Consider the following 22,130-nt stretch of genomic DNA (forward strand, 5'->3'; position numbering starts at 1 on the left):
AATCATCACTGTTGCTATTTTAACTTCATTGTGATAATTTCAATGCTTTTTTATGCCTTAAAATCATCTGAGTGGTGAGGTTACAGCTAATGCAAAGAAGATAAACTGTCACACTATTAACTTTGGAATACAGGTAAGAGGTCAAATGCTATATGGAAAGGGCTAAACAACCACCACAAGGCTCCTTGATCATAACTTAGGAGGGACATGACTGAAACCACAGGACAGAAAGCTTTTTCTTAAAAGGCAATCCTTTCTTTAAGGACCAGACAGTAAATATTTTAAGCCTTGCAGGAGGTGAGCTCTTTGTCACAGCTATTCACTCTGGTGTTGTACCCATGACAAAGCCAGCAACACAGCTGTGTTCCAATAAAACTTTTTTTACAAAAGTAGAGAGCAGGTTGGATTTGGCCTGAGGGCAGTAAATGACTGACCCTTCCTCTACAACCTTAGTCCTGATGCCCACCCCCCGCTTTTAATGTGACATTTTATTGCTCATAAAAACAATAGCTACCCTACACTCAAACCATTCTTCCATTTTCTGTAGAGCCAAGTTTGAGAAAAGAAGTTCCGTTAAAACAGGTACATTTCAAGCTTGCCAAAACTTTGTAATAGTCAAGAAAAAAAAGGGAAACAATAAGCTGGCAAAAACATGGCCGCAACATCAAAGCCTTAAAATGTTCTAGATCATTTTTTGCAATGCTTCCATAATTCTAAGTAATTGTCAAAACTCACCAAACTGTACATTTAAAATTGATCAGATGAATTGTACATAAATAATACTTCAATAAAGTGGATACTGAAAAACAGCTTCAAGCCTTGGCAACGGGCTCTAATTTGCAGTAACTGCATTCATGAGGTAAGAGTATATATCCCTTCCTCTCCATGTGCACCCCCCCCCCCCCGAGTCATGAATTAAGAGAGCTTGAATTATGCAAATCCTTCAAAAACTCTATTGCATTAAATGACCTGAATACAACTGTCCCACACTAAACTGGTAGTATCCAGACCTCAACCACTTCGCCTGAAAGAGGAGAGTAAGTTGCTTTTAGGAACAATACAAAGCCTTAGTTCACGGCTTAGTCAAAACAAAACAAACAAAAAAACAAGAACATGTGGGTAATTTATGACAACAGGCAAGGTTTAATTTCCTCATTTCACTTAAAATCAAAACTACAAGTTGGTGTGAGTGTCCTCTCATTATTTTCAGTTGTCTTTCCTCCAGTGTGGAGTATGTCATCATTTAAGCAGAGAAAAAAAAAGTTAAATATGAAGTGGGTGAGATGCTAAAATCAGGGAAAAACCACACAAGAAAATCATTCCTCTGATTAATCTAAAAGCAACAAAATACATGACAACAATCTGGAAGCCCCAGCTACTAGCTTCCTCGGTGCCCTTATATTTAATCTGTCTTTACTCAGAGACCTGACCTCACTTGAAGCAATTGTTCTCAAAGTGCGGGCCCCAGACCAGCAGCAGCAGCAGCATCACCGGGGAGCCTGTTAGAAACACAAGTCCTTGGACGGCACCCCAGACCTATTGACTCAAACTCTGAGAGTGGGCCCCACCAATCTATGTTTAACACATCCTTCAGATGATTGTGATATTCAAGGGCGTTCCAAAACATTAATCTCAAGTTTGAAAACCAGTGTATACTTGTAAATAGAGTCCCCTCACATTCTCTCATTTAACATGGAGCTGACGATAGACCTCACCCTTAGGAGTGAGATGCGATCCACACTCAAGTGTGTGAGCTCTAGAGGTACTCGGTGAACCTCACAAAAATGCCTCAAATTTTTTTTTCAAAGAACAGAGTGGATGTAGGAACAAACACACCATATTTAGATTCCATTTCAACATTTTTGAGCACCTGCCATGTGCCGTGCTGGTGCTAAATGAAATTATCTTAGCCTCCCCGGTTATGAATAAATCTATTCACGGGCCTGGCTAACATGCGTTCAGTGCCAAAGAACTTGTACATAAATGTTCATTTTGCTTCTCCTTTGGTTAATTGTTCTCAAACTTTATTGTATATCACAAAGAGAGTCCAAGGTTGGTAATACAATACCCTGTGTACTATAGTTCTAAGCCAACATAAGGAAATTTTAGGTAATGATGAATTTACCCAAGACAAAAAATGTTTGCCTTACTCAAAGGTCTTACCTTCTCTTCTCTCACATGCTAAAAATCCAAGTCCAAAAATCCGGTAAGGTGCAAATCCATTACACTTGTTTAAGCTTTGGTTCGCTCTTAAATAACTTTGTTCTGTCCTCTCCACTATGGAGACCCTTCTCCTTCATGTAGACAATGAAAACTTAAGGAAAAAAAATTTAAGTAATTCTAAAAACCCCCTGCTATCTGTGAACCCTCTAGCATTTGTCCTCAACTAGAGGTGCCATGTGCCCCAGCATGAGAGCGGTCTTTCTACCATCCTCTGCATACAGCAAACTTTGCTAATCACTCTGGGCACCTTTACCCAGAACCCAATACTATGCGCAAAATGTCAGAATTCTTCTCAGTAGCATCTCAGGCAGCCACTCCCAACCAGTGGAAGTATATACAACTAATAAAATATATTTATTTCACTGGCCAAAGCATGCTCCTTTCTTGTTTCTCTTCCTGCTTCAAATACAGTTTATAAACCCCTCCTTTCATTGTTCCCAGAACAATAAAATTCAGCTTCAGTTAATCCTGAACCATGGTCTACCAATGTGTGACACCTCGAGGGTCGCAATCATGCTGGATTGTGCTGAGCAGTTTAAATAATTTGGATGCAGTTGCAACCCAGCACGTGGTAGCAAACTGCTCTGAAAATCAAAAAACTAGGTAAATGAAGGCACTGAACAGAAAACAAAAGACCTGTGAGACAGTATCCTCTGTCCGTAACTGGGAGATGTACAGCATGAATAGCCCAGGGAGGCTGATGCGTGACACAGGGCTTAAAAGCATGAAAACATGGCTGGAGTAAATAATTCTGATTTTGTTTTTGGTACTCACTGATGATTCTTTATTCGGCTAAGGGGGCACCACACTGTTCCTTCAGCAGCATCTCCATTATTCTAATTCCCTAGAGAGAGAAGAAAGAAAAGTCAAAATGCCATACTTCCTGGACAAGCACTTTTCCATTTATCACGACTCTTTCCCTTCAAGGAATCCAAGTCATGGCCCTAAACTCATTTCAGGAAAGTAAGCTCGTGGTCCTACCTTACATTTTATAGTATTTTTCTCACCAATTTCACATTTTTTTCTACATGTGCTCAGAATTTGTCAAGGGAAGTGAGCACAGGAGTGTTTAGAATCTCCATTTTAAACATAAGAAAACAGTCCAAGAGAAATTAAGTCACTTCTTGCAAGTGGCCCACCTACTAAGTGGCATCGCCAGGGCTAGAATAATAATGGTGATAATTAGTATTCATTGACCACTTAACAAATGCATCACACTGGCTGCTTACATTTTCATGAACATGGTCCTGGGCAGTGGGTGCAGAGTGTACCACGGAGAGCCCTCCAGCAGCTGGGCACCCCTTCCCCGCCGGCCAGCACTATACACTCCCAATAGCACACAGCCACTCTCATCCAAAAGGGTCTGCCTTACCTGAGGTCATGTCCCCTCTCCAGGGGTGGCCCACATCCAAGAACCCGTGGATATAAGAATCTAAAGGCCCAGTCCCCTTCCCTCAACTCCAGACAACTGTGAAGGGCACCCCATGTCTAGGCATCCCCCCGGGATCGACGGAGACCTGCACAGCAACATTACTACAGTTCAGTCCCCTCCTGCCTGACCCTGTTTCCCCCACTCCCTCACGAGAGAAGAGTTGGCAGGGACCTCCGTCTCTGAGTCTGTGTCCCAAGAGCCAGCCTAGGAATACATACAAGCCCCTGAACAAGTACTATTCTTACTCCCATTCTACATGAGGGGGAGGAAACAGTAACTCCAAGAGGTTTAAGCAACTTTACCAAAATCCTGCATCTGTTGAGTAATAGCACAGAGAGAGAACAGAGAGCCATTCTATTCTGGCATCAGAGGGTCCCCCTGACCCTGCTGCAGGCTCACTCACGACTGCACATTCCCCCTGCCCACACACCCACCTTGCCAAAATCTGCCTGGAGGTTAGAGGGAAGCAGATATGCCCTCTTTGCCTCCTTCAAGAACAAGTTCTGCAGACCAGAGGATAAGCCTCCACATGGGAAGAGGATGATGATGTAATTATGAACTGGAGTTTTAAGGAAATCAGAGTTGGATCTAGGGGGAATGGGAGACACTGTTCGCAGAGACTGGAGAGCAGTTTACAGGGAACAGTAATGATCTAAGGGAACTTAAAACACAGGTCCCTAGACCCCTCACAGGAAGACATTGACTTAATAGGACTCAAGCAGGCCCCAGGGTTCTGCACCCAAGCACCCAGGTGATTCCTATGATCTGGCAGGTCTGGAAAACACTGAAGGAGCTACAAGAGAAAGACCAGGGCTTCCTATAAGGGGTTTATTCTGTGCCACAGCAAGGGGGTGAGCCTCTAGGAAAGACCTTAAAATATACTCGGTGCCAAAGGACACCGAATAAAATGTGACATTTCCTTGAGGTTTCAGATGCTGCTTCAGATTGTGGCGAGCCATCGCCACCAACACTGCCACTGTCCTGCTAGAAGGAGTATCAATTAAAGGATCCCGACAGAAGGCTGAGAAGAGCAGAGCAGGGGTGAACTAAGCAGCAAACACTAAGCCCAGGAGCACTGCTGTCAGAGTCAGGAGAGACCCAGCTTCTGGTCATAGCACGGCCAGTCCCACTGTGGGGGTACTTAAGCTGAGTTCCTTTTTACCAAGGAATAACTGAGCCTGGAGAGCTCAGGGAACAGCAAGGCCAAAGGGATAGGGCAGCTGCATGCGAAACTGGAAGGGGAACCCATGGGAGCACAAAGGGGATTCCCAAGCCTTACTGAGACCCACACCATCAGAATTTCTGGGGCTGGGGTCTGTAACCTGTAGATTTATAATATACCTCATGTGGTTCTGAAGCACAACTGGTTCATTTACTAGAATTTGTAAATGGCAGCCTGACACCACCTCCAAGATCCCCTCTAGCTCTACCAGTCTGAGACTGCATGGAATAGTCCTCCCTCATGATTTTGGAAGATACAGTACACACTGTACTCCTACTTCGAGCTACCTGCCTTGCAAAGAATTAGGTAAGGAGGCAGGTGAGGATGAAACAACCAATGCAATGAGATTTAACCTAATTCTTAATCTAAGGTCTGACTATGCTCATTTCTGCTCTCATTCCATCATCAAGAGATCCACTCAACAAATATTACGCACCTCCTGGTGCACTGGAGATTAAATGGTGAACAAACAAGACAAAGCCTGTGCCCTCATGGAGCTCACAATCCAGTCAGTCGTTTTCATCCCCCTTGTTTCCATTTGTTTGTTTCAACAAAACCCTGAACAACAATCAAACGCCTTCCTTCTATTTTCAGGAAGAATAAAAACGGCTGCGTTAATTCCATTGCAACCTTCTTTTTTGCAGAGTGGGCCCCTAAATCCGGTGGTATGTCTTTATAACCAGGAAAGCACACTCCCTCCTTAGGAAGTGAGCACTGCCAAACTCTCCCCATCTGTCTAAATTAAGAATGCCACCACTTACCCAGCTGAACACTAATTGACATAAGTGAAGACTTTGAGGTTTGCCTTGGGAATTGAAAGACGTTATTTATTGAATCAATTATGTTCACAATGTGACAGTTGATTTTTCTTTCCCTTTCCCGCCCCCCCCCCCATACCACTTTAGTCTTTTTAAGGAGAACAGTTAGAAATAGAAGATGGGGAATGGGGGCAGAGAGAGAGAGAGAGAGAGAGAAACCTATAAAGTGAATTTAGGAGAAAAAAAAATCCTAACAGGGAGGCCAAACCATTATTTAGTACCTCTCTTTAGTATGGAGGGACCAAGTAAAAGCCCAATCGATAGAGTCCTTTCAAATAAAGTTCCAATGCTTAAAACTCAACCCCTAGGAGATCAGGCTTAAAGAGGCTAAATTTACACCACTTATCACACAATGATGCCCGAAATGCAGAGCAAACATTAAGTGAATCCACCTTTATAGATATGGCTTAAAAGCTTTTTGGGCTGACAAACCATAAACCAGCTTGATTTTATTATTCCTTTCCCCTCTGAGATTTTTTTCTATTACAAGGCTATCTTTCTCTATTTGCCAATGTACAGATAAGTGAGCCCTCTCACAGTCTCATTTCCCTAATACCAACACTGCTGGCCAAGCACATCCCCACAAAGATGTCCCAGAGTCTCAAAGATTCAAAACACTTCACATAGCCCCCACCCTGAGTCTCTGAGAAATAGCTGATTATTTTGGGAAACAAAAAAGCTTGTTTGAAGTGGAGCTGAAACAAATTGGAACTAAAGGTGGCAAGATCCAAACAGTATATTTATTTTGTTCTCCAACCGATGCCTTCTTAAGAAGCCCTGATTCACCGAGGAGGTCCCAAAGAGAGAGATATTAGACTTTATAAAAATGGCAAAGTTCTAAAGCAGTTCTCAAAAGACGAGTCTATGGGGCGCTCTTAACTAAACAAGAACTGTTCACCTAATTATCACAATGATAAAGATGGGTGCAGACTCTGGCACACAAAAGGTACTTGACGTTGATGGATTACAAGACTGATAAACTGATCACTTTCGAATGCCAGGCTGATGAGTCTGAATTTTAGCATTACCGCAGCTTTCTGTCCAGTAGTTAGTATTCTTCAAAGTGCAATGGAAAAGGCCAGGATAACAAGGGCTGCCACGGGAGATGAAAGAACAAAACAAGGAAAGAATAAAGAATGAAAGTTTAAAAAAAAAAAAAAAGTGGGAAAGAATGATGTGAAAAGAATTTGCCAGCAAAGGCTGGACTTAAAATGGGTCCCGAAGAATCTGGATTAGTCAAGAGTTTAGAAAGTACAATAATGTCAAATGCTGAAGTTCACATTATGAAACCATTCACCCTTTGATAAAAACATTTCCATCAAGTTTATACCTCACTTCTTTTTCTAATTTTTTTTTTCATTCAGTTGGTTTACATAAAACTTTCTTCAAATCTTTTCATTTACTCTGTGTAGAATCCTAACAGTATGAATAAAAGGAAAGATAAGAGTATGTCTCTTCCTGCTTCAACCCTCCTAGGGTGTCTCATTGCTCTTAGTATAAATGCACACTCATCATTATGGCTCCAGGGCTTTCCTACGCAGCTCAGTGTCCTGCAGATCCACAGGCCTGCTCTCCATTCATGCAACATGCTCAGTTCCCTTCCCCTTTCATTCACTGTTCCCTCCAGCAGGAACATCCAACTGGCTACCTCCTTGCAATACTGAAATGTCCACTCACCCAGCACCTCCTCAAGGATTCCTGACTGCCCTAGACAGCCTGGATGATACAGCTTGGTCCTACTGTCTTTATAGCATTCATCACTATAAAAAATTATCATGCTTTTTAAAACATTTTGGACTGTCAGCCATCCCCTCTCCCCGATAGGAAAAAAGTTCCAGGAGATGGGAGAAACATGTGGCCAGTGCACTTTATCTGTGGGAAAAAGGGAGGAATCTGCATCCAGTTTTCTCATCAAAACGTAAGAGAAATACTCCTCAAAGCTTCTCCAGGAAGATATCTTTTGCCCAATAAAGCATCTTTTAATCTAATGTAGGTTAATTCTTTTACATTTAGGACTTCCTCATCCATAAAACTGAGATAACACCACACAATAATAATCAAAATTATTGGCACATACTGCATGCCAAGCACTGTGCTTAGTGCCCTACTTACAATTGGCTTAGTTTATTCTATCTGCTTTAGGGGATTATTCTCTCTCTGTCTGTCTGTCTTTCTCTTTTTTAGAGGAGATCTAAGGTTCAGAAAAATTAAGCATCCAGACCAAAATCCACAATAAAGGAAAGAGTTGTGATTTGACCCAAAACAATCAGGATTGGGAGTCCAGGATTCGTGATGTTTCAGCATAGGGGGGGCTGAAGGCATAAATGAGACTGCATATGTGAAAATGTCTTAAAAAAAGAAAAAGAAAAAAGAAAATGTCTTTTATAATGTTGGGTACACAGCAGGAGCTTGTTCTTCCCTTCCCTATTTACTATGTTCAAAAAGCCCGTGCTCCCAGATTAAATGGCATGATTCTTAATATTGGAATCAATATTTAATCACCTCTACAAATTATTTTAAACACAATGTTTTTCAAGTAGGAATATCTGATAGAATGTATGACTTCAATGTAATTTTCCCATAGTACCTAATAAACTCTTGAATAAGATTCATTTTTATTTTGATAAGTAACCCAAAATCTTTAGGTATAACTGGAGAACATTAACTGATATAATAATTCAGATGTCCGTGTTTCCCTTTATAAAACTCCTTCTCTCCTTAAAGAGAATATTTAATCTCACAATTAGTAATGGAAAAGAATACATTCCCAAATGATAAAATCTAAAAATGGGAAAGGACATTAAAATGTCTAGTCCAGAGAGAAACTCTACAAAGAAGTGAAGGGAAGGGGGCCCTCTGACTTAAGAGAGGTGTCCCAGGATCAAGTATCAGGATGAAAGATTACCAAATCATCTCCATACTGCCAGTTCTCAAATAAATTCTGACCTGGCATGAATATTCTAGTAACTAAAAGGCACTTAGGCATTGGTGTTTTCCTATTTTATGAAGTTCCTTCCCCAACATTCCAATGAAACCCATTAGGTCTATTTTCATTTTCAGGTTTTTTTTTAAATGACCTATATGTAATTTTATTTTTCCTCCCTTAGACTTCATGTAGATTATGGCTTTTTCACTACTAACTGTTCAAGAGACCAGCCTCCTACCTAGTGCCATCCATGACATTTCTGACAAATGATCTTCTGTAACCTGCTTAGAAACTTCCATTGAGGGACACCTGGGTGGCTCAGTGGTTGTGAGTCTGCCTTTAGCTCAGGTTGTGATCCGGTGTCCTGGGATCGAATCCCACATCAGGAAGCCTGTAGGAAGCCTGCTTCTCCCTCTGCCTATGTCTGTGCCTCCCTGTGTCTCTCATGAATAAATAAATAAAATTTTAAAAAAAGAAAAAAAATCTCCATTGATGGGAGGCTTTCTACCCCTACTCCATCTGTCACTCATTATAAGACAGTCTTCCCAACACTAAGGCAACACTGCCTGAGTGCCTGGCACACTACAGAGTCCAGCACCAACTCTTCCTCTTAACAAACTAAAACACCACAAAGTTCCTATCAATTCCTTTTATTGGCATTTTTATCAAATTTAAGCTCAGTCATAATTTCGCCTTGTTTCTTCCCTGTTCTGAAAGATAAAATGATTGCCAGCATACTTGTTGTCTCTAACAGAATCAATGAATCTAGTATGCCAAAATTCTTTCATCTTTGATCTCTCCCCTTTTCTTCACCCATATCCACATCAACAATTTTCTTTACATGTGAGGCCGGCCTACACGTCTTCAAATCTCATGTATTCTTTGAAGAAAATATAATTTTCCAAAGCCATATTTTAGTCAAAAACCCATTACATCAAATCTCAACAACATTGAGGATAATGGGCTTGAGCTACATGACCTCAATTAATCCTCTCAACAGTCCCCCGAGGTAAGACAAGTTCACTCTCCCCATTTCCAGGTAAGGAAACTGGGCCTCAAGGAGAAAAGTAACTTGCTCAGGTCACAGAGAGTACGTGACCATCCAGGAATTTAAACCTGATTTTCTCCAACTCTTACCACAATGAGTGTTTTCCTCAATGAGTTTGTTTCTGGGCCTGTACAATGTGTAGGAAGAAGAAAGCACACACGCTCCCTTGCAGGACTGCTGGGAAGAGTCACTGAGGCAACATATAAAGCTATAGACACACAACACTTTTGTCAGGCATTCCCGCCCATTCACCCTGGGGCCTTTTGAAAAGCAGCTACTGATTTCTTTGTGGACCCAACTGTGACTAGGAGCCCCTCACCATGGGACTCCCACAACCAGGTACCCCCAGTCCAGTGGATGGTCAGTGACCCAGAGGAAATGTCAGCAAGGGCTCACCTCATGCCTGGATCAGACCTCACCAAGCACATTCTACTTCATCTTCACTCTTCTAAGGGTTACCAAAATTTCTATTCGATGACACTGGGCCCAGCATGGTAAACCAGCCTTCTCCAGGTCAAAGAATCTTCAGCAAAAGGAAAAGAACTAGAATCCAAGTCACAGGAAAGAACTGTATATAGAAAGGTGATGGCCCAAACTGTGTAAAGAGCCTAGATGTCCATCGACAGATGAACGGATAAAGATGATGTGGTATGTATGTGTATAACATATATATACATACACAATGAAATATTACTCAGCCATCAAAAAAAGAAATCTTACCATTTGCAATAATGTGGATGGAACTAGAGAGTATTATGCTAAGTGAAATAACTCAATCAGAGAAAGACTATTATGATTTCACTCATATGTGGAATATAAGAAACAAAACAGAGGATCATAGGAGGGGAGAGGAAAAGGTAAAACAAGATGAAATCAGAGAGGGAGACAAACCATAAGAGATTCCTAACCACAGGAAATAAACCGAGGGTTGCTAGACAGGGCGGAGTAGAGGGATGGGGTAACTGGGTGTCGGGCATTAAGGAGGGCATGTGATATGATGAGCACTGGATGTTTGTTTTTTTAAAGATTTTATTTATTTATTCATGAGAGACACAGAGACACAGAGGGGAAGCAGGCTCCCCGTAAGGAGTTCGATGTGGGACTCGATCCTGGGACCCCAGGATCACGCCCTGAGCTGAAGGCAGATGCTCAACCACTGAGCCACCCAGGCACCCTGAGCACTGGGTGTTATATAAGACTGATGAATCAATAACCTCTGCCTCTGAAACCAATAATAGATGACATTTTAATTAAGTGGATTTAAATAGGAAGGAAGGAAGGAAGGAAGGAAGGAAGGAAGGAAGGAAGGAAGGAAAGAAGGAAGGAAGGAAGGAAGGAAGGAAGGAAGGAAGGAAGGAAGGAAGGAAAGAAGGAAGGAAGGAAGCAAGCAAGCAGGCTGGCTACTGCCCTACTAGGCTATGCCAAGCACATTATAGACCTGGTCTCATTTAATCCTCACATTCAATGTACTTCAGTGACAAGAAGAAAATGAGACTCAGAGAGGCTCAGAAACTTGACCAACGGCACCTGGCTACATAAGGGTAGAATCCAGATTCATACCCAGGTTTTCATGACCGAGCTCACAATACACTCCCACCTTAAAAAGGGAGAGTTGCAGGGTTCTCTTCTCAAATCACCAACAAATGACATGTTGCCTTAGGCACAGTCCTTCCTGCCATCCCAAAGTTATTTCCAGCTACAGCTGGATAATTTCCATTTTATATATTTAGGGGAGACAAGATCACATGCAATTCCTGAAACTGCTCAAAGGATAAAAGCACCTCATCACACCTCCAAATGCCCTTCATCTTCTGTTGACACCAAGTGAAGCCCTCTCGTGAACTAGGAAGCAGCTGGAGGACAGGCGTGTGCACAGGAAACATTTCTAGTTCGACATGGTATCTGCCAATTGGAATTCCTTGGTTTTACCGAATGCCAACTAGTGAGGCAGTTACTTCCCACAAAAAGCTTTTCATCATTTCTTGGGGATACAACCTGGCAAGGATGAATGAGACATAAGGTCACAGCTTTGAGTCGGGGGGCTGTAACAAACATTAGTTACAGAAATATGAGGGCTCACCCTCACTCCCCATCCTTCACATCACCAGTGTGATGACAGAACCATGAAGGCCACCAAGTTAACGAAGTGACGCCTTTTAAAAAATTTCAAGCATTTAATGTGACAAATTAACAGGAACACTCAGAACAAAGGCTACAAAAAAGAACTACATCATAAAATCACTAGATGCAAATAACATCCTAAAGATAAACTACCTGCTGTTTTGAAGAGTCAATTATTTGCAAAGGGGAGAAAAAATACCACGTAGTGCTCACAGATGCAAATATTCTTGAAAATCCCCAGCCATTATCCCCATTATCCCCCATTATTATCAAATAATAGACTGATAAAGGGAAAGAGAGAGTGAAGAAATGGTTGTAATAACACAGTTGATACTCTTCAAAAATTGCTCTATTTCAATTGCTAACTAAATGAAAGCATTATTGGTTAATCCCTAGGATCTTATCCTTTCTATTGTTTGGTCCCAGATATTCCTTCATGAATTAATAACTCCCACATGGGTGATGTTCTAAATCTACCAGCTGCCTTGAATGTTTAACACTGTAATAAAATTCTTCCCTTGGATAAAAAAGCTAAGGTTTATAAAAAAAAAAAAAATACATTCATACATCCCTCACTTGGTGAACTGCAAAGGTGGGACTCCTTTTAAGTAACAAGCACTTGTAAACGATGCTGGCTCTCTCATTCTGAGACTGAAGCAAAACCCTCTAGACTCAGGCACACCTGATTCACACTGTTTGGAATTTGGCCAAGAAATTCAGGTTCCCTGGGAAATCATTTGTTAGACTGGCTCAAGTGGAAAGGGGCAAGCTGCTCGAGAGTGAATTAGGAGGGATATGGAGTCTAGTTCATCAAGTACAGAGATTAAGGGTCTGACTGCCTCATGGGAATATGGGTTTACCGCTCACCACTTGTGGGATTTTGGGCCAGTCGACTTACCCTTCTGTCTCCTCATCTATAAAAATGGTCATAACAGTACTTACTACAGAGCAGTGTTCAGCAAATTGAAAGAGGTGTAAGGCACATAAGGTCCTGAATATGATGCCTGGGGCACAAGTGCTCAATAAAGATGACCTATTACTACCTTTCTTATTACCCCAGAGGCTAAAAAGTTTGGCTGCTTTTAAGGCTATTTTAAAAAATAAAATAGGACAAAAACAGGGACACCTGGGTGGCTCAGTCAGTTAAGCATCTGCCTCTGGCTCAGGTCATGATCCCAGGGTTGTAGGATTGAGTCCCACGTCTCTGCTTCTCCTTCTCTCTCCCAGCCCCTCCCTGCCAGATTGTGCTTGCTCTAATAAATAAGATAAAAATCTTAAAAAAAAAAAAAAAGGATAGACACAAAGTTTTAGCAGTTTCAGAAAATCATACAACAATACGCACATCTGTTCACTAATTCAGTAGATATTTGCTGAGCACTGGCTATGTGCTAGGTACTAAAGCTAAAGCAGTGAACCCACACTGATGCCTTCTGTTCACTCGGGAACACACAGAATCATGGCAACAGTCACTTCAGGGAATTGTTTGTTTTTTTTTGGGGGGGGGGGGGGTTCTTTAGATTTTATTTATTTATTCATGAGAGACAGAGAGAGAGAGGCAGAGACACAGGCAGAGGGAGAAGCAGGCTCCATGCAGGGAGCCTGATGTGGGACTTGATCCCAGGACTCCAAGATCACGACCTGAGCTGAAAGCATCAACCACTGAGCCACCCAGACATCCTCAGGGAATCGTTTCTAAGGTAATGATACAAAATATAAAAGAGTCTACATATAAAGATGTTTCACTTGGTCTCGATTCCAATGGGACACCTGGATATAACTTCAGTGCTCAATCCTCAAGAAACAGGGAAATCAATTATTATAGAACAACTTAATGAAATATATATAGTCATTAAAATGTTGGCTTAGCGGTTTCTATAGTTGCTGTGGTAGGCATTTGTGCTATAATATTTCTTGAAAAGAGCAAGACATGAAATTGTACTTATACTGTAATTATGACTTTTTTAAATCTGCATATAAAAGACTGAAAAGAACACGCCAATTTGAGCTATAGTGAGTGGCAAGAGAGTTATTTCTAGAGTATTTAACATGTGCCAAGATATTTTAAGCACTTCTTTATACTATTCCCTTTTATTCTCCTGTTCCGAAGGTAGGTACTAACATTGGCATTTCACCCAGAGGCTCGATCTGTACACACCCTATGAGAATGGGCCCTGAGAATTAAATTCAGGTTCCAGTGACTCCAAAGCCAGACTTATCATAACCACTAAACATCTGCAGCCTTAATAGGAAAACTAACTTTTGCTTATAACTTCCTTGCACTTTTCTTTTTAAATAATAACTAATTATTTGCAGTGTGCCAAGTCCTATCCTGAGCATTTCCTGAATGTAACTCATTTACCTCTTACAAGTAACCTAATGTAGTAGGTTCCAGTATTATCCTCACTTTACAGACAAGGAAAATGAAACTCAGAAAATTAAGTGGCTTACTCAAGGTCACATAGCTGATCAGCACGGGGCATTCTGCTAGTTTTCAAAGAGAGCTAGGGCAAAAGAACATATATGGCTCTGCTGAAAATATATAATTTAAAACATTTATGTGCAGGCAGCACGTATTCAAAAACATTTTAAATAAAACCTTAATATTTTTTTGTTTGATTACAGATTGAAAGTGTCTTTTGGGGAGGAGTGCAGCCATTTTTTAAATTATGAAATACTAGAACATATCAAGAAGAAAAGGGAATAGAAAAACCAGTAAGCTTTTAAAAAGTTTAGTATCTTATAAAGTAACAAAGCTACATCCCCACCAGAGACCACTGATTGAGAACATTTTTAATTAATAGCCTTTAAATTCTTCTTAAACTGGTGACAATTTGAAAGGAATAAATTAACTCTCAAAAACCCACCATTTTCCTTTACTAAGCAAATTCAGAGAAAAATAGTTTAGTTAGAATCTAAGGAAGAAAGCTAGACAACAAACAATGGGTCAAGAGGCACCTGGGTGACTCAGTAGGTTAAGCGCCTGCGTCTTGATTTTGCCTCTCAGGGTAGTGAGATCAACCCTCCTGTTGGGCTCGGCACTGAGCCTGGAGCCTGCTTACGATTCTCTCTCTCGTTCCCATTCTGCCTCTCCCTCCCCCTTCTCTCTCAAGGAAGGGAAGAAGAAAGGGAGGGAGAAAGGGGTCAAATCCCAGGCAGCAAGTAGGATTCCAAAGAAATGGAAGGTGACAAAGAAATATCATCCTAACAAACCTGGGTTCACAAGCCACAGGCTTCTTTCTTCCTTACCAGGCAGATACTCCAGCCTTCTCCCCTTCTCCTGCTGGGGCTTTGCCTGGTACCACAAGTCCCACAAAGGGTGGGCACCACCGTCATTCAGCAAGAGATGAAATTCTCCCACAGAGTGGGGAGACAGAAAAAGAAATCCCCACCAACAGAGGAGGAAGAATGATCAAGGGAAACAGCTGGACACCTCAGAGAACTCAGAGAGCATTTAATTAGTATGCTGCAGGGCTTAAGCTCACAACCAAGTTTAACTATTGGATGTACCTTTAAGGAATTAAATTACCTTTGCAATTCAAGTTGCTCGACCCAGAATTCTGTATTAATTCTTGATCTGAGAAGCCTCAATGACATTTTCCTGGCCTTGTTGGTCAAACTAAAAATCTTAATTTAGCACAAAGAACCCTGCTGAATTCAAGTCCAGTCCTACAATAGATTAGATCCACAAAAGATTTGTGCCTCAAATGCACTTAATCCACACAATCTGCAGACAGCCCCAATTTTCCCAGTATTTCAATGCCACCTGGCCAGAGCTGTTTCAGTTTTCAATTCTGTGTCTGCCGTAGGTTTTTATGAGGTATGTGAAGATTTATGGTGGCCACAAATACCTATTTTTCTCATTGTCTTTGTTTTTGAATTTAGCGCAACTGAGTGGGAATGCGACTCAAAAAAGCAATAGGTTTGGTCGGAAATTCTATCGAGAACAGTGGAGAGAACATGGCTCCCAAATCCCCAAAGATTCCTGGGTCGGTGTGAGAGTAAAGGAGCATCAGGAAAGCAAGCATCACAGTGTTAGGGAGACAATGACATTTTCTCCATGTTCTGACAAGTATTGACTTCAAGGTCATCTGACTTCAAGGTCATACCCCCTGCTGTCCTGTCGCCTCACCCAAGCTTTTAGGGGGAAAGGATTCTGTCCTGCAAGTCAGGGAGTCAAAGAGTACCTCAGTTAAGAGGATGGGCTCTGAAGTCAACACCTGGAATTCTAGGTCTGCCACCTGCAGCTGATGACCCTGGGCAAGTAACCTCTGTGCCTCCACTCCCTCATCTGTAAACCAGGGAGGGAGGTGGAGAGTCACTGGGAGAACTCTCTCACGCGGAGTCACGAGGAGAACTCACTGCTCATAAAATAGTGCAGTGCTTGGCTCAAGGTAAACACTCAATAGATTATAGTTAATATTGATATAGTATCTGATTTTCTCCAAATTTCCAGAATAGTCTGAGTTTTCAGAAGGCATGGATTAAAAATAAGCCAACCTATCTATTATCAGTCACCAATACCTCAAAGACCCCTACAACACCTATAAATCTTTGTAATACACAGTTTATTTAGTTCGCCTGAACAGGACTATAAAATGAAATTGCAACACCCCTACCACATGTTTACCATCCACTCCCTTGCTAACTAGTGTTTTTTGAAAGCATGTCTATTATTTTAAAATATTTTACGGCTACCACCTCAACCCTTGACTATCTATCTACCTGTTATATGAATCATCTCTGATGTTGTTAGACCCCGATTTAGCTTAAACTCCTGAATTTTTATGCTGGCTTAAAGACTATCAGAAAAAAATAAAAATTAAGTCTTGGTATTTATACACTGAGGGAAAGGAGGGACAGCTCCAAAAAAAAACCCCATAACATGTCAGAATTGAAAACAACCCTCCTAGCCTAGTCCAATCCCCAATTTATAAAAAATGATACTGAAGTTCAGAGCAGTCAGTCCAAGCAATGTGGCCACTGAGAGCAGCCAAAGCAGGGTCACCACCCAGATTTCCTGAATCTTGGCCCCTGCTTTAGATGATGTGCGGAGACATGATTCCTGATCACTACGCAATAACACCAGTGACGCATCTCGGGGTCAAGAAACCACCTTCTGGGGCAGCCCAGGTAGCTCAGCAGTTTAGCACCGCCTTCAGCCCAGGGCGTGATCCTGGAGACCCAGGATTGAGTCCCACGTCAGGCTCCCTGCATGGAGCCTGCTTCTCCCTCTGCCTGTGTCTCTGCCTCTCTTTCTCTGTGTTTCTCGTGAATAAATAAATAAAATCTCTAAAAAAAAAAAAGAAAAGAAAAGAAAAGAAACCACCTTCTGCCATTTCAGCTAAAGCCTAACTTCTCAGGTTCATCTAATTTTACAGAAGGCAATGCCCCACAGTTGCAGCTGGCCCATTTCAGGGATTCCCCAAAGTTTTACCACTGAGCAGTCTATCACAACCCTGTTGAATTCCAATGAGCCATCAGGGATTCTGGATTCCTAAATCTCATGGTTGAGGTAAAGGCATTGACTTAACCTCAGGGAAAGGACTGTTATCACTCACAGAATACTCATTTTCACCGAGTGGTTTTCACTACAAAGGCTACATTGCTCAGGACTAAAACTCTAGAAATAGCAAGACAAGCTGAGCTGATGGGGAGGGGATAGATATGTAAGAAGAGGGCAGTTACTATTATCATTTAACTACTATTATCATTTTGAAATAAGTTGTTAAAAATCAGAATTCCTGGTAATATCCTCACAGCATCTAATGAATAAATACGGTGTAAATTAACCTATTTGAGTACTCAAGAGTAGGATTAAAAAGTATTATCAACAGAAGTAAATTGAGAGGTAAAATAAACTCTCTGGAACCAAGGACAGAACATAGTTCATCAATTCTTTCAAATGGTTCAAGTAATGGAAAAAATCTTGAAAAGATTCACATAACCGAGAAGGAAATACAAGTTTCCAACATACAGTCAGCAGAATATTATACTGATGTGCCTATGTCATACTTGTGACTTTTATTTATTCTTTTGAATGACAGTTTTATCTGCTGTCTCCATCTCAGAATTATTGGGTTTTGAAATGTCCACTCTATTTTAGGGTTGTGACTACCATGGGTGTCTACTAGACATTCATTTCACAGATGAGGGGAACTGAGCAGCTCAGACAACCAGTCCGAGGTAACACATTAGCTTGGGGGAGGACTGAAGTCAAACAGCTAGTTAATGACAGAAGCATTAACTTCCAGTGTCTTCAGAGGAGGAATCAGCAGACTAGAGAGCTAACAATTCATTTCCTCTTCACAATAATCCTATGGGGGTAGAATAATGAACGCTGCTTTCCTAATGACAAATGTAAATTCTAAGAGGTTAGGTCCTTCATTCAAGTCACACAGCAAGAAAACCAGAAATATCCGGTCGGCCTGCAGTGAAAGCTACAAATTAGTAAAATTCTTTTGTAAGGAAATTTAGCCATTTGCATCAAAGGTTTTAAAAATGTGCACACTCTTTAACTGAGGAAGTGATGAGAAATACACACAAGTATTTATACTCATGGAATTACCACAACATTATCTATAATGGTGAAAAAAAATAGAAACCAACAATAAGAAATTATGCCAAAAGAATTATTATGAAGGCATCAAAACTCATGTCTTCAAGGCAAATGTTAATGATATGTCCATAAATGAAAAAGATGGGCTAAATAAACAGAATAATCCCAACTTTGTCTTTCAAAAACTACCAAAGGTACATGTATGTCTTTGTGTATGTTGGCATACATATGCCAACATACACAAAGACACACAGAAGGAACTAAATCAAAATGTTAAATGTGGATACACTGAGTAATAAAATAACAGATCTTAAAAAAACATAAAAAGTCATATTTAAAGCACCATAAACTGCTACAATCTGAAATTTTTGTTCAGGTAAGTACCTAAGAGAGCATATTATAAAAATGATCTTATCAGAGAACTTCCATTAGACTAATAATTCTTTAAGTTTCTCTATGTGCCAACTATATTTCATATACGTGCCCTCATTTAATCTTTAAAATAACCATATGAAGTATGGCCACTATCACTCCACTTTAGAGATGAGAAAAATGAGGGTCCAGGACGTGAAATGTGACATCTAGGAAGTAAAAAAAAACAGATCATGAACCAAAGAGCACTTCTCTAAAGCTTCACATTTAATCCTTATGTTAAACACGTTTCATACTGAATAATTGTGGGACCCAGGAAATTTAACAAAAATCCCCTACCCCTGGACAAGCAGAGCAGGACTAACTCCATTTTGTGCTATACCCACCATCTCATGTATAACCCTCACATGACCTGCTTATTGCTTAAGGCGCTGCCCCACCCTAGTCTAGCCGCTGAGCACACCCTTACCTGAAATCGGCTCATAACAATGTAACCCCGCCTTTTGCCCGCCAAAACTGCACCAATTCTGACCAGAGTGATAGGCTAGTTCAAATGGTCACTATAGGGTAAACTGTGATTCAATTGGCCACCTGCATGTGGACCGACATGACTGTGCAACTTTCTATGTGTGTTACAATCTCATTGGCCACTGGCCTATAAAGCTGCTACGCCTCTTAGCCTCAGGGTCCTAGCCCCTGCTCTGCTATGTGCAGTATACTTGGACCCAAGCTCGAGCTTGTAAATAAACCCTCATGTACTTGCATCGGTGTCGGCTCCTTGGTGGTTTCTCGGATTTGCAATCTTGGGCACAACATAATCTTTCTAAAGGCAGAATATACTAGGTTCAGGAACTGATGTCTGGTTCATGATCATCAGGATATCTATAATTTTTTTTAAAGATTTTACTTATCCATTCATGAGAGACACACAGAGAGAGAGAGAGAGAGGCAGAGACACAGGCAGAGGGAGAAGCAGGCTCCATGCAGGAAGCCCAATGCGGGACTCGATCCCCGGTCTCCAGGATCATGCCCTGGGCCGAAGGCGGCGCAAAACCGCTGAGCCACCCAGGGATCCCCAGGATATCTATAATTTGCTTCAAAGTACTGCAGCACACATACACTATAATATTATGGTGCATGTGTTAGTTCACATCATACACGAGGGACAGTAGGGTGTCCCAATGCACCTTTTGGGTTGGGCTATGAGCATTTTAATCAGAAAATTCACTCCCCAGAAACTTCAGTTACCTTTATGATTGAAAACATCAGGGGCTTTGTTAACTGGAATAAGGAATGTTAAAATTGTGACTTTTCACTGATAATATTAGCGACATCCTAGTGAATGTGAGAAATGGACTCTCAATAGAATTAGTGGAACCTAAAATACAGGGATCAGCCCAAATTTCGAGATATACCTGTCCTTGCACAATGAAGGTCTAAGAGTCTACCACCAAGCCCCAACCAACTTTAGGGATGGCACCGAAGTTCATGCCTAGATGGTCCTCTGACCACCCACTGCATCAGAAGATTTGGCTGCCTGATGTTATCCTTAAAACAGTTGAATCCTGCCTTGGGAATAGTGTCAGCTCTGCTCTCTGTGGGCTAGCTGTTTAAGCAGTTCATGGTCAGAACATCCAAAAGGCCAGAGACTTAATCAGATTTATAAAACAGGTAAACTATTTTGTGCCTACTTAGAAACAAATGGTTAACAAAATGTCCGTTTGTGTCGCAGAACTTTTTTATAAGCTGGCAGTAAGGTTGTGAGGGTGCAACCCTTACCAACTTTTTTTTTTTTAAGATTTCATTTATTTATTCATGAGAGACACACAGAGAGAGGCAGAGACACAGGCAGAGGGAGAAGCAGGCTCCATGCAGGGAGCCCAACGTGGGACTCATCTCAGGACCCCAGGATCACACCCTGAGCCAAAGGCAGACACTCAACTGCTGAGCCACCCAGGCGTCCCCTCTTACCAACTTCTAATTATCATTAATTCCCAATATGTACCATGAAGAATTGGTGACTTGGCATTCCATTCAGCTGAGGTCAGTACCGTAGGCAGCGCTGATGCTGCTCCTAGTGAGCCAGGCCTGCCTTGTTCAATCCCCTTCCCTTGAGTGCAGGCTACATCTAATGAACACAATACAAAAAATGAAATGAATGTCACTCCTATGATCAGGTAACAAGAACTATGGCTTCTGCCTTGCGGGCAGTCTCCTGCCCTTTCTTGCTTGCTGCCATGTTGTGAGAACCCCATATGGCAAGGAACCAAGGGAAGTTGATAAAATCCTATCAGCAACCATATGAACACATTTAGAACTGAGTATCCCCATAAGAGCCTTCCCCGGAGATCACAGCCCCAGTGAACCCCTTGATTCTATCTTTGTATGACCCCGAAGCAGGGGACCCAACTAGCCATGGCCAGACTCCAGATCCACAGAAAATGCGAGACCATAAATATGTGTTGTACGCAGTAGAGTGGTGGGATAATGTGTTACACAGCCATAGATAACCAAGATAGTTTGCAAAAATGATGCAAATAGTAGCCAGGTTTTTCAAATGTCCTTTTGGACTACTACATATAGTGTGTGTGTGTGTGTGTGTGTGTGTGTGTGTGTGTTGTGTACACTGTGTGTGTACACATATATACATACACACACATTTATATATACTAGTATATACACAAGAATAGTATCTTCTGTCTCAGAGAATTATATTCCACTATTAAAATGTATTTTTATAAACACCCTAAGGAAACAGCATGTTCAGATATCTTTAGCTGTAGCGTGTGTAGGCCAGACCTTCTCTAAAGTGATGTTCAAACTGTGTGACTTGCCCACATTGTTTCAGTGACAAGTATTTCACATGCTGTTGAATTCAGCCTCTCTCCACTTCAGCCTCCGGATCAACACAAGAATAATGATGGGACTAATAATGGGGCCTTGCCAGGAGAGTGGCTAAGATAACAAATTATTTTATTACACATTGAAAATGTATTTCACAAACTTAAAAAAAAAAAAAAAAAGAAAAGAAAATCCTCTAAGCAAGTGCATAATGAGAGCTCTGCATTTCCACAGCATTTGCAGTGTCTCCAAGCACAGAGACAAGTGGGCTAAAAAAGAACACTTGCATGACAAGAGTGTTATCATCCACATTATCTCCTAAGCCTCTCCCAGAAGAATAAAACAGGAAATCTGCAAGAACCATGTGGGAGTTCACCAAAAGGTTCTTAACCATTTTGGTTTGGAATTTCGGGGGTTGAGGGCCAGGGGGATTGACTGGGGATTGTTTGGACGTGAAGAGATGGAGACAGTTACAACCAGTGTGGTATGAAGCATACTTTCTCAGCGGGAACCATATCAACACAAGGTGACAATTTGTTTTGGGGAGTGAAAAATATCTTACATTTTTCTT

General features: G+C 41.4%; 1 protein-coding gene across 6 annotated transcripts in view; it reads right to left on the reverse strand.

Annotated features, from left to right (window-relative positions):
* PRELID2 (PRELI domain containing 2) overlaps positions 1-22,130 on the reverse strand; it is a 67,854-nt gene that overhangs the window by 5,279 nt on the left and 40,445 nt on the right. For all 6 annotated transcript variants that reach the window (XM_077897709.1, XM_077897710.1, XM_077897712.1 and 3 more), the window contains one exon: positions 2,998-3,067. In XM_077897709.1, the coding sequence (XP_077753835.1) occupies positions 3,008-3,067 (60 nt within the window). In that variant the 3' untranslated portion in view covers positions 2,998-3,007. The remainder of the gene's footprint in view (positions 1-2,997; positions 3,068-22,130) is intronic.

This window comes from Canis aureus, chromosome 5, assembly GCF_053574225.1.
Source record: "Canis aureus isolate CA01 chromosome 5, VMU_Caureus_v.1.0, whole genome shotgun sequence".
NCBI lineage: Eukaryota > Metazoa > Chordata > Mammalia > Carnivora > Canidae > Canis > Canis aureus.